Source organism: Berghia stephanieae, chromosome 3, assembly GCF_034508935.2.
Source record: "Berghia stephanieae isolate SIO BIC M18660-M18661 chromosome 3, UCSD_Bste_1.3, whole genome shotgun sequence".
Taxonomy (NCBI): Eukaryota; Metazoa; Mollusca; class Gastropoda; order Nudibranchia; family Aeolidiidae; genus Berghia; species Berghia stephanieae.
Window position 1 is genome coordinate 14,546,896 of NC_088362.1, and position 13,994 is coordinate 14,560,889.

General features: G+C 34.7%; 1 protein-coding gene across 2 annotated transcripts; it reads left to right on the plus strand.

The window, feature by feature from the left end:
* Nucleotides 1–5,541: 5,541 nt before the first annotated feature.
* Nucleotides 5,542–13,765, plus strand: LOC144967180 (uncharacterized). Of its 2 annotated transcripts, XM_078904111.1 has the most exons (4): nucleotides 5,542–6,002; nucleotides 6,596–6,744; nucleotides 8,881–9,650; nucleotides 11,623–13,765. In XM_078904111.1, the coding sequence occupies exons 3-4, from the start codon at nucleotides 8,890–8,892 to the stop codon at nucleotides 13,316–13,318; spliced, it is 2,457 nt and encodes an 818-aa protein (XP_078760237.1). In that variant the 5' UTR covers nucleotides 5,542–6,002; nucleotides 6,596–6,744; nucleotides 8,881–8,889; the 3' UTR covers nucleotides 13,319–13,765. The 2 variants fall into 2 exon arrangements, with proteins under 2 accessions (XP_078760237.1, XP_078760236.1); XM_078904110.1 differs by lacking the exons at nucleotides 5,542–6,002; nucleotides 6,596–6,744 and having other exon boundaries at nucleotides 8,727–9,650.
* The last annotated feature ends 229 nt before the right edge of the window (nucleotides 13,766–13,994 follow it).

The following is a 13,994-nucleotide window of genomic DNA, read 5'->3' on the forward strand; positions in this document are numbered from 1 at the left end:
GGTAAGGGTTAAATGACGTACTCCAGAAAAACACGTCTTTAAAATTTGGCCAGAAAACTCCTCCTTTCAAAATCGATCGATTTAATATGATATAAATTACCTTCATCTTGGCAAATACTCTCAAACCTGGGACTTCGCTTGGGTCATGGGTTTGAGAGGTTGTTGTTATTTTTGGGTTTTTTTTTACCAAGATGAGGGTCGTTTAAATCGATCTATTTTTGAAGGACAAGTGTTTTTGGCCAAAGTTTTAAAATATGTATTTTTCCAGAGTACCGCAGTTAATGACTCCTGGAAATTTTATTTGAAGGAGCGTTGGGCTGTGCCTTGTGCAGGATTAAGTTGTGAAAGTGAGACTTACTAGACAGATTCAACCTGTCAGAGGGAGTTACAAAGTTCTGTAACACCTCGAAGGCGTGGGCAGTCGCAATGTTGTTATGGTTATATTTATCAATGCTAGAAAAGGAAGGTTATTAATATTATTATTATTATTATTATTATTATTATTATTATTATTATTATTATTATTATTATTATTATTATTATTATTATTATTATTATTATTATTATTATATTATATTATTATTATTATTATCATCATCATCATATCATCTATTATTTATTATTATCATTATTATTCATTATCATTATTATTATTATTCATTATTATTATTATTTATTATTATTATTATTATTATTATTATTATTATTATTATTATTTATTATTATGTTATTATCATTATTAATAATAATAATATATTATTATCATTATTAGTAGTAGTAGTAGTAGTAGTAGTAGTAGTAGTAGTAGTAGTAGTAGTAGTAGTAGTAGTAGTAGTAGTAGTAGTAGTATCATTATATTATTATCATTATTATTATTAATTATTATATTATTATTATTATTATTATTATTATTATTATTATTATTATTATTATTATGTTGCAGTAGTAGTAGTAGTAGTAGTAGTAGTAGTAGTAGTAGTAGTAGTAGTAGTAGTAGTAGTAGAGTATAGTAGAGTAGTAGTAGTAGTAGTAGTAGTAGTAGTAGTAGTAGTAGTAGTAGTAGTAGTAGTAGTAGTAGTAGTAATATCAGTAGTAGAAGGGAAAAGGGAAGATTATCATTATTATTATTATTATTATTATTATTATTATTATTATTATTATTATTATTATTATTATTATTATTATTATTATTATTATTATATTAATTGTTTTGTGAGTATAGACATTAATATAAATAGACAAAAATGCTTGTGGACGAGGGTCGCGCTTTTCGTGTGTTAAATAATAATGATATTATTGCTAATAATGCCTATACGAGTAAGATGATCAAAAGATCCTAAGAAAATTTGTGATGGACAAAAATAGATATATAGAGGGACACAATTTTTTTAAATCCCAGAAAACCCAATCACTGATCGGCTCACGAAAAATCGGACGGCGGTAAAGTTATTTTATATTATATAAAGGTCGATGACTCGGTGTGAAACCGGTCATGAGATGAAATCGGGAACAAGGGAAACAACTACAGAATAAAAATATTGATGCAAATAATCACGGTTATGTTAGATTATCTTCCTTTAATTTATGCCTATGATCAAATTATAAAATCTTACTGGATAAATGTTCAAGGGTTTATCTTAGGTCATAGGCCAATAACCATAACATCTCTCTGAACAAATTATTCTAACAATCGTGATGATAAAGGAATAACATTCTTTGGTAGAAGTAGGAAGGGGAGTAGGGGGAGGAGGAGGAAGAGGAGGAGGAGGAGGAGGAGGAGGAGAAGAAGAAGAAGAAGAAGAAGAAGAAGAAGAAGAAGAAGAAGAAGAAGAAGAAGAAGAAGAAGAAGAAGAAGAAGAAGAAGAAGAAGAAGAAAGAAGAAGAAGAAGAAGAAGAAGAAGAGAAGAAGAGAAGAAGAAGAAGAGAGAGAGGAGGAGGAGGAGGAGGAGGAGGAGGAGGAGGAGGAGGAGGAGGAGGAGGAGGAGGAGGAGGAGGAGGAGGAGGAGAAAGAGGAGGAGGAGAGGAAGAAGAGAAGAGAGAAGAAAGAAGAAGAAAGAAGAAGAAGAAGAAGAAGAAGAAGAAGAAGAAGAAGAAGAAAGAAGAAGAAGAAGAAGAAGGAGGAGGAGGAGGAGGAGGAGGAGGAGGAGGAGGAGGAGGAGGAGGAGGAGGAGGAGGAGAAGGGGGAGGAGTTTCGTGACTCGGCACGTTATATCCGGCTGCAGATGTTGTGAGTATTTTATCTTATAGCATAGGATCAATACAAGGCATCGGTCACCAAAATAAAAATGAGCAGTGAGTTTTATTCAATATTTTAACCAAAGTTTGGTTCTTTTCTATCCTTGAGTAGTCCTGGCGACAACTCACTTTTAACATTCCCCTTGGTGATCGCTGTTTTGTTTAGTTTTGTAATTTTTAGGAGATCCAAACTTCAGGCTGTGGTTTTTTAAAAGATTAAAAACAGAAAAGTGCGAAGTCTCAGGTTTAATAGTTTTTGCCAAGATGAGGGTCATTTAAATCGATCGATATTTGAAGGACGCGTTTTCTAGCCAATTTTTAAAAAAATTCCTGTCTCTCCAAATCACGGCAGTTAACTTGAATAAATTATAAAATACATATGTGACCCTTCGCGTCAAAACCGTATTAAGTCGGGTTGGTTAAGATGTTGAAAATTGAATTTATAGCCAGAAATATCAGACTTGTGTTGAGTTTATACGATTTATTGAGGAGAATGGATACTATATTTTGGGGTTTTAGTTCCAACAGTTTATATTTTTGACCAGTTTAACATTTAATTCGGCTTTTAAGCATCTGGTTCGTTCCGACATAATACCGTTTTGAGACGATGGGTCACATATTAAGATGTGGTGTGTCGTCAAGGAACGAAGGTTAGGGAGACGGGAGATCGGAAAACAACTCAAAACGACAGGCTGATGTGTTGTCATAGTGACAGTATTCCTTGCGGTAAAGGTTTTATGATAAGTTAGAAATGGAGTAATCGTGCGCTAAAGTATTGATCGGTCTCCGACAGAATCTGTGTTTTCCAGATAGATCATAATATGTAGTAACGGTGATTCTCAAAGGGCATTATTATCTCCAGAATTGGCAGAAAGAAAGGGCGAACTACTCCTGCCTTTGATTAACTTGTATGTACCAACATCTGAATTATCAAAAAGATAGGGGAAAGTTAAGTAGGTCCCTAAGCAATAAAACACTATGCACCATACTACAGATGTATGGATTGTTAATTACAATAGTAGGGAAGAAGAAAGACGATTAATCGTGCGAAAGAAATTTCTCAAAAGGTACCAGAAACGAAATCTGCGAAGCTCTGATGAATTTGTGCAAAATGCTATCACATTTTTTCTCACAAATATAGTATTCGCTGGATGACTGTTGATTATGGAAGAAAAGGTGTGACGTCACACCTTCAACTTTTCCGGTTCCAAAATTCTTGGAAGTGTGTATGCAACCAGTCCTTCGGAGGACTACTATTCAATAGGTAACACGTTGAATAATAAGATGACATAACTATTTTAGAAGCAGGATGTGTAGGCATTAGTCGCACACCATTAGTCGACAAACAAACCAAATCCTTTTTTTAGCTTGGGCGACCGAAGAGTTTCTAGAATTACAGAATTTATGAAGGACAACAGACAAAGCCGAAAGGACTCTAAAGAAGCTGATATACAGAGAAGTGGTAAGACCTGGAATGAGATTTTTTTAAAAGTTAGCTCGGGATAGAGAAGGATGGAAACTGTTTGTCTTTGTCCTATACCCTGACCCAGGATGAAAAAGGCAATAATGATGATGATGATGATGATGATGATGATGATGATGATGATGATGATGATGATGATGATGATGATGATGTATAGGCAGATTTCAAGGATTACGGGACGTAAAAGAGCAAGGATGGATTATATTTATTGACGATCAGCATTCTAGACTAAAAAAATAATAAGATGCCATCCCTCTAAAACAAGGAGATCAGAGTTGTAGGTATTCAGTCCTCCGGAAGAGTGATTTTACACTTTCAATGAGATTGGAATCAGTTTTTTAACATCAAACTTTTGTTACCTATTGCCATTTAGCAGACGTATAAAGACTATTAGTGTTAGGGACTTATTATTATTATTATTATGGACTATTGTCAGATGATCTTAAGTAGGCCTTCAGAGTCGTATATATATATACATATAACATATATATACATACATACAAACACACATATTCACAAGACATACCTAACTAACGAAACACACGGGCATGTATACATACGCACAGATATAGCATATACATTGTACTTATACATGCAAAATCGCAATATAGAATTATCTCTGTTTTCAGTGTTTATAACGGAGGCATCGACAGAAACATAAACACACATACACACACACATACACACACACACACACACACACACACACACATACACATACTCAGAATATCGATTTGTGCTGGAAAAACAGAGAACTAAATTAACATTATATTAACTATTTTCATTCACTGACGTCAGTTCATAACGTCACTAAAATGAAATATTATAGTTAGCCGCTCACCAGTCATTTAACGTTTTTTATTGACCAAGAGACATCGCCTCCTTGTGTTCTTTATGGACTACAGAAGAGTATCGTTTGTAATAATAATAATAATAATAATAATAATAATAATAATAATAATAATAATAATAATAATAATAATAATAATAATAATAATAATAATAATGAAGATGGTGGTGGTGGTGGTGGTGGTGGAGGAGGAGGAGGAGGAGGAAGAAGAAGAAGAAGAAGAAAAGAAGAAAGAAGAAGAAGAAGAAGAAGAAGAAGAAGAAGAAGAAGAAGAAGAAGAGAGGAGGAGGAGGAGGAGGAGGAGGAGGAGGAGGAGGAGGAGGAGGAGGAGGGGGGGTGGAGATCCCCCTTTTTTATGGAAGTGTCTAGGGAGACCAAAATCTTGGTCTCCCTAGCCAAAATGGACTTTTCTTTTTAAGTTTTCATTTTTTAAATTATTCTTCAATTTCCTCTTAGTTTCAAAAATTCGTTTACTTTTCTGGAGAGAGAGGGGGGGGGTCAAGGTAATATTGTTACAAAGCTTTTTTTTTAAAGCAAAAAACAAAACAAGAGCAGTAACAAAACCAAACAAGTAATAGATCTATTAATAGAAGTCTAGACCTAGTAATAAATAAATATCAGAAAAAAACTAACCTCTTCAACACCCCCTACTAGAAGACTTTTAAAAAAAAGTTTCCCCCCTCCCAAACCCACAAACTTATTTGGGTCCCCGAGTTTGCGGTAGTACCGTTCCTAGTGTCCCTATCGTCTACCTCTTTTCATTCAATCCACTTTCTGCTACGGAACTAGGTCCCCTCTAAATTGTGCAAGAAATAACACTCACTCACTTTTTTCTGTTCCAACGAAAATCTCTTCTGTTGATCGGTCTAATTATTTGTAGCAGACGACAAATTAAATTTCCCTCAAGATGGTCACGTGACAGTGTAAAAACAACACAGGAAGTCTGGACTATAAACAATAACATTTCGTATGGAGTCGACTCAACGGGTTAGATATAGCCGGTATTTTGTAACGAACTAAAGTTCTGAAAAAATAGGTTTCTTAGAACGTTGGAAGATGCTAGTTTTTGAAACAGAGGTAGTTTTTTTTTTTTTTTTTAAATATTTCTGTATTAAGTGAATGCATGCTCAATGCTCAAAAAAAAAAAAAGATGCATCAGACTCTGATTCAGAGGTAGGGCCTAGGTTTTTTTTCAAAAATATTTCTCTTTAACTTTAACGTGAAGGCAGCTTCTAATGAATGGTGCATGTTATGACACATTTGCAAATTCCAGAGTGCACCATCGCAAACCCGCACGAAAGCTTCGTCACAACGCACCGTTCTAGATGCGCTGTGGTTTCGGGCTCGTTACCACAACCGGGTATGTTGGACAGGTAGTGAGTCCCCACTGATGTAAAGCACTGTTGGAGTCGTACAAAGGGAAGCCTGACACAGGTTTGGTTTTTTTGTTTGTTTTTTTTTCTGTCGATGGTCTTTTTTCTCAGATTATATTTTTGGGGAGGCCTTCCGAAAGCTCCTACATCCCCAGTATTCTTTTCTTTTTATTATTATAATGTTCTAGTAGGGGGTTTGGTAAGGGGGAAACTTTTTTTTAACTAAGATCAAGAACATTATTTTTTTTTTTTAATGCTGGGGATTTAGGAGCTTTCGGAAGGCCTCCCTATTTTTGTCTAAATTATTTTTGATTCAAGTGTGGATAATTATTCTAGCATTTTGTGTAGAAGTAGAAATAAGACTGAATAATTTCAATTGTCAAAACATGATCTAGATGATACTGGCTATTTTTTGTTTACAGGGCAAGTAGACTTTCCGTTAATTATACTCAAGGAATGAATTTCAAATCTGAAACTCCACACCTGCGCATGAACTTTGTGTTTGTTATTATGATTTTAACTTTTTTTTTATCCTCCTCAGTCTCAATGGTTTTCAAGTTTTGTATCATTATGATTGTATATATTTCATGAGCTGTAAACTTTTTCTTGCATAATAATTTTTACATTTTTTTAATTGTTCCTGTCCTGCCCCAGACCAAGATTGGCCTCCTTCAGCAGTATTACACTCCAGCACTCAGGGGACCCAACAGAAGTGTGAAGATGTCTGATGCTATCTGGGCACTCCATCTCCACACCAGATAACCCACACCATCACCTCTGTGTCAATACCTGGTGTTTATAACGTAAGGCCATCAGCACTGGAGTTAAGGCACTGAATACCTCTAATCATTCAACCTTTCTGAACCAGACGGTGGCAGAACATATGAAGTCCACAAATGAAAGGTTGACTGACTCCGCTCTTCTGGGACGCTGTTTGCTGGGCTTAACTCAGAATGCAAATGAGTCATTGCACGCCGTGATTTGGTCAAAGTGTCTAAGCATCTCTTCTATGGTTTCAAACGTGTAAGCCTAGGCCTTAAGAGAGATGCAAGACGGATATCCGGAGCAGAATTGGCTTCACGTCGTGAAGTCGGGCGTGTTGCCCAGCAGAAGGTGCAGGACAGGTTGGAAGCCTTTGAGGGGGGAGACCCTCTTATGTGCCAGGAGGTTTTTAACTTGTTCCATGAAGTATTTGTTTTATTCTTTTTTTTTTTTTTTCATTTTACTGTAAAATTTTGTGCCATATCGCCTGTCATGTACGTTTGACCCATTTTGAAAATCTGTCTTATTTTTTTTTATTTGATCATTTTGCTCATCATTTCGGTTGCAAATTATTTTTTGTGGGTATAATTTGGGATGATTTGATATAGACATATATCAAGATATGTGTAATTAAAGTTTTCAGTAATGGAAGTTGGTATTTTTTAGTTTGAGACACTGAATTCTTCGGTTTTAGGATGTCGATTTTTCAAATGCGATTTTCTCGGATACATTGCCACAGTGCGCGTGATATATAATTTAAACTATCAGCTCCAGAGTAACCATATTTTTTATAGTTGTTCCTTATTGAGTTGTCTGTGTTATTATGAAGAGACAAATGCAGTTTTCATGATTAAAGAAATATGTCCGATTTTAGGATGTCGAATTTTCAAAGCGATATACTCATTGACTCATTTTTTGGATACATTGCCATAGTGCGCAGGATATAAAATTTAAATTATCAGCTCCAGAGTAACCATATTTTTTATAGTTGTTCCTTATTGAGTTGTCTGTGTTATTATGAAGAGACAAATGCAGTTTTCATGATTAAAGAAATATGTCCGATTTTAGGATGTCGAATTTTCAAAAGCGATATACTCATTGACTCATTTTTTGGATACATTGCCATAGTGCGCAGTATATAAAATTTAAATTATCAGCTCTAGAGTAATCATATTTTGCATAATTGTTCCTTATTGACTTTTTCTGTGTTATTATGAAGAGAAAAATGCAGTTTTCATGATTTAAAAAAGATGCTGGTGTATTAGGATGTCAATTTTTCAAATGCGATTTTCTCATTTACTCATTTTTTGGATACATGGCAACAGTGCACTTGATATAAAATTTATACTATCAGCTCTAGAGTAACCATATTTTGCATAGTTGTTCCTTATTGAGTTATCTGTGTTATTATGAAGAGACAAAAGTAGTTTTCATGATTTCAAAAATATGTTTGGTTTAAGGATGTCTATTTTTCAAACACTGTTTTCTCATTTATTTATATTTCGGGTACCTGGCCACAGTACGCATGTGATAAGATGTAAAGTATCAGCTCTAGAGTCATCATATTTAGCATAGTTATTCCTTATTGAGTTGTTTGTGTTAAAATGAAGAGCAAAATGCAGTTTTCATGATTTTAAAAAAATGTTCGGTTTTAGGATGTCGAATTTTCAAACGTGGTTTTCTCATTTACTCATATAATGATAATAATAATCATAATAATAACCATAATCATTTAATATTAATTATACTAATAATAATAATAATAATAATGATTATAAATAATAATAAGGGTAATGTTGATAATTATAATAAAAATTAAAACTTGCCCAAACAAGCAGGTTCTGTGCATTTTATAAAATGGTATAATTTTAAAATGGATTGAATAATATATCTACATATAAGTACAAGTACTCACGCACATAAAGACAAATTCATACGAGCTCATTACTTCAATCACTCACTCACTCACTCAATCCTCTCCAGGCCTGCTGGCTCTAGAGGTGATGCAAGTGATCTCCACCTGGTCCTGTCAGCAGCTATTCTTGGGGCCATCTCGAGTGACAGACCTCTCTGCTTTAGGTCCCTCTCTATATTAAGTTTCATAAGATATGTATCCAGGTAGAATTTTAAATTTCAAATTATTCATTTGTCATTCTTTTTGTTTTTTGTATTTTCAGACTGCAAAAATGAATGAAGCTGGAAAAATGCATGAAGCTGCGACAGTATTACATGCTGCTGTGATTGAGGGCGATTTTGATAAAGTGATCAACATTTTAAGAGATAATAATATTTTTATTGGTTTATGCTTGTGTGATGCACTGAGATGTCCACAAGGGGCATTTAATGAGCCAACTGTTTTGACTCTTGCTGTTGATTGTGGCCACATTGACTTAGTTAGAAAATTACTTGAATTTGGAAGTGAATATTATTCAACAGGCAGATCATTGGACTTATTGTGGCTTAGTATTTCTGGCAACTCTATTCCCCAGGATCTTATTGGTGCCATGGTCCATGCTGCCATGATAGATCGCTTAGACATTATTCAGCTAGTGGCTGAATTTAGAATTTTTAAAGACAGTCGAACTAACGATTCTTATAAGGATATAGTGTCACAAGCTAAAGAACACGAGTTTGGTTTGTTAAGAACGTTTTTGAATAAGATGATGGATAAATCTACTGCTTTAAAAGGTTGGAAGGGGCATAACCTGATGAATCTGCTACTTTTACACCAATGTCCAACTTCATGCATTCAGTTGATGATTGACCATGGAATCGGAGTCAATGGCTGGGACTTGAACGGCCTTACCCCCCTAAGATGTGCTGTGCTTAGTAAGACGCTGGAAAATATTCAGTTTCTACTTAACAAGGGGGCTGATGTGTACGCTCCTCAGCTACAGGGTGATAGACAGTTTAAAGATGACGGGACCTTTACTGATGATACTACAGGGTGAGTATTGGCCAACTTGTATAAAAATGACAACATTCCAACTCGTATAACAACCATTGGACTGTGAAAATGTTTGACCGATATACGAGGGTGGCTGAAAAATGAATTATTTCACTATAATGTGTTGTTTTATTCAATAGCAAATGCACAACTTATATATCGAATGAATGCTTAAGATATTAGCTACTAGCTTTGTACTTTGTTATTCCACATATACACCATCCTGATCCACACAGAGTTAGCATGTAGCAACATCGGACCAGTTGGCACACTACATCAGAGAAGAGGTCAGATGACTTTTCCCGTCACCAGCAACAATATGTTTATCATTATCTGGGACATGCAGGGAATATAGTTCACATGGAATTTCTAGAGCACGGAGTGATAATGAGCCCAGAGCATTATGTTTCGACCCCCATGAGCTCTTAAAGTTAGAATGCTATGGGTTTGGCTTGTAGACACTCAATACTGCAGCATGATATACGTGCCCACACAGTAGTTGTCAAACTATGGCTTCACTTACAACTAAACAACATTCAGCGTGTATAGTCTGAATCTTGCCCCATTTGATTATTTTCCCCCAGTTGAAGAAATATCTGAAAGGAAACTGTTATGACAGCGAAACAGAAGTAGTGGCAGATATTTATTGTTTGTACCAGGAAAAGTCTGAATTCCTTGCCAATGAAGTCCATCATGTGCAGCTATGTGGTCTTGCGGTATTAAACGCGCTTTCACATCAAAAGGTCCTGGGTTCGAGCCTCGCTCGGTGCATAGTTGAGTCCTTGGAAAAGACTCTTTACTCAATTTCTCTCACCGTACTCAGGTGTAAAATGAGTACCTGGCCGTCAACAGCGTTGTTTCTGTCCGAAAAAATTGTAATATTGCCTAACAGGCGTCATGCCCCAACCTACATATTAAGTGTCGCTGTTGACCAGGGCCCCCTGAAAAGCGCTTTGAGTACGTTAAGTGGATATTGTGCTATATAAAAGCTCAATTTTAAAAAAAAATTAATGTCCAACCTTAGCGGCTGTATGTGGATCAGGAAGGTGACAATTTGGAAAAATGAAATGTAGTTTGTAGCTAAGATTCTAAACTTCTTTAGGTGTATGATTTGTGCATCTCTTGTCAAAAACAAACAATTTAGAACAAAAGATAACTTATTTATCAGCTCACCACTGTGGATATTTCGATAAATCGTTGTAAAGCATTTTTCTTGAAAAGTCCAGGATGACAATTATGAAAAACCTGCAATATGTAATATATATTTACCAAATCAATTCTGTTGTAAATTATTCTTTCAATTTACTGAGTCATATGCTGCCTTTTGGGACGTCAGAGTAGGTGCATATTGTGATATTACTGATGTAAGGTTTGAGGACTACAAAGATGCTTATAAGGTGATGTCTTTTATACTGATTCGATGAAAAAAAAAACTTAGTTCATTGAATGGAATAGGACTTAATATATCCATTCCTTACAGATGAAGGATTTGTAAAAATGACCTGTTACAGTGTTGTCTCTATCCTAAACAAGATATGTAAATAGCAGGCATCATGTCTCATTCTAAATGTTACCATTCATATATAGCGTATATATCCTAGGATACTGTGTAAACCATCTTTGGATCATATGTGACCCAACAGATCATGGATTCCAAAAAGTAAATTTTAGATTAGAATAATCAGAAATATAAAATTGGGAGTTAATGCACTTTATGAAGCATTTTTCAGTTTTCTCAATATAACAAGTTTTTCTTATTTTTAAGTTTCATATTTTTCACTTTTATTTAAATAAATTAAATTACTTTGCACACTAATACAATTTGGTGACGGTGTGTCACTTATTATAATCATTTCATGGCATGCATAATCCTCCATTGGCTATGTATTTATATTGCCCATTTAGTATTTTGACTACCCAATATGATATATAGGTCATGTTTTTAACTGTCTTTTTTTTTCTGTTTGAACAGTGATGAGTTATTGCCAGGGACATCAATATATACAGTTCTTCCATATAGATCGAGGCTGGTACTGCGATTACTTGCCACTGGCCCTACCACCGTCATGTATGCTGCTTCAGTGAGAAACATTCCAAATCTGCAATTGATATTGGAGTCCGCACCAGATCACATTGGTTTTTGTCATCATGTTAGTTCTTTTTACAATGGGCCAGGTGTCTTTATCTTTTGTGGAAATGGCAGTAGTCAAGGAGACACACCACTTAACTACGCAGTTCATTATGGAACCCTGGAAACTGTTTCCATGATTTTGGAACACGAGGAAGCGAGAAAGAATATCACACATGGAACCATTGACCTTGCTTTGTGCTTAAACAAACTGGAAGTTTTTGATGTTCTGTTGCAAAATGTCAAGGACTTTGTCCTGGCTTCTTATAGGTTAAAACATAGTCACGGTTTTAGTCAATGTGCTGTTACCAATATGAAGCAGTTCCATTCATGTTTAATTAATTATTATTGCCTGAAAAATATTACAAAATCAGATTTTAGCGGTATTGTTTTCGATGCCATAGACAATGGGTTTGTCGAGTCTATTGATGTCCTTTCAAAAATGCCTTGTTTTAATGTAAGTAGTCGATCTAAGTATAATGTTGCTACCACTTTTTTAATGTATTCATGCCACAAAGCAAAGGATGATTTTGCTCGAATTTTTATGAACATGGGGGCGAATTTTGATGCTAGAAATAACTCTGGAAAGACAGCTATAATGTGTACAGCTCACAATAGTAATGTTAAATGTTTTGAAATACTGATGGAAGCCCATGCAGACTTAGACAAGACCACAAAAGATGGTTTCACTGTATTTTATTATTCAATGTATGGGGATGGGAATAGTTTGGAGATTCTTTTGAAAAGTGGAAGAGTTATCGACAAGAAAACATTGAAATTGAAAGAAATACACAAGAAAGCTCTTTTCAAGTTTGCAGAAAACAATACTATTGGTTTAAGAATTGTTATGTTATTGATGAAATATCGTGTTTTTAATTGGGACTGGTGCCCACGGTTACATAAGGTGTTGCATCATATTGCTTTTGCTGCTGTGACACTTGGAATTTCTCCAGGAATTTTTCAAATAAGGTCAGCAACACCAAAAATATCTTTTAGAATATTCAAGCAGAGATCAGACAGAAGATTTACCTCTCTATTGCTTTTTGCCTTCGATCAAGGAGACAATGCAACTGTTCGTTACCTTCTTGCTAACTTTTACTTTTTACCAGAAGACTTTAGTCTTCTGCGTACCAAGTCCATAAAGGCTAATAATTCAACACAACATGTAGACAGTCCTTCAGAAAATCTTTTGGGGCCATTATTATTTCAACCACTTTCGTTGCATCACTGGTGTATTTTAGTTATATCAAAAGCTATCACACCATCAAATTCAATTTTGAATGAGAGAAGTAGTTTAGTCGACAGTTTTCCTCTACCAAAGACACTTCTAAATGAACTGAAATTCAAAACGAAATTTTCTCAACTGTGTCATCGTCACTGGCTGAATCTTGGATCACAGTCTTGTGATGACAAGGCACAGATTGACGATTTGGTGGTGGAGGGAAGGGTGGTGAGAGATTTGCGGTTTACGAGTTGTGCGCAGAGATTTAGAACATGTGAATGTGGTGGTTTAGCCTTGACTTTTGAAAAAATAGATTAGGTAACCAAGGATGTGGAAGCTTTATGCAATCAAATGAAATTATGTATGAAAACGGAGTTTACTTATTCCATTATTAGCTTATGTTTTGTCATAAAAATACAAACATCTATTGATCGGGTGAAAAAACAATTGTTGTATGATGCTTCCATACTCCTTATTTTTTATACACTTTTTATTTGTTCATTCTTTCCCTCTTTCCATCTTGCGACATGCCCGCGCGTCGTGGAGCATACGTGCATTTTGGTTAGGAGGGTACAGACAAAACGTTGCACTCTTTGATTCCATGTCATTTGTCTCCTGACTCACTTTGAGAGGGCATTTTACTAGGTTGAGCGCAGTTTTCTGAATAAACTATAACTGTTAGAAAGCAATATTTAAAATTGTGTTGTTTTTATGACAGGTATGTTGAACTTTTATTATTAGCATTGTCATAAACATTACTTTTTGTAAATCATCTCTATTATTATTATTATTATTATTATTATTATTATTATTATTATTATTATTATTATTATTTTATTATTATTATTATTATTATTATTATTATATTATATTGTTGTTGTTGTTGTTGTTGTTGTTGTTGTTGTTATGATTATTGGCATCTTAATTTCTCATTTTTTAAATATTATTTCCATGAATTGTTTATGCCTTTGTGTAATGACAGTAGATGGAATAC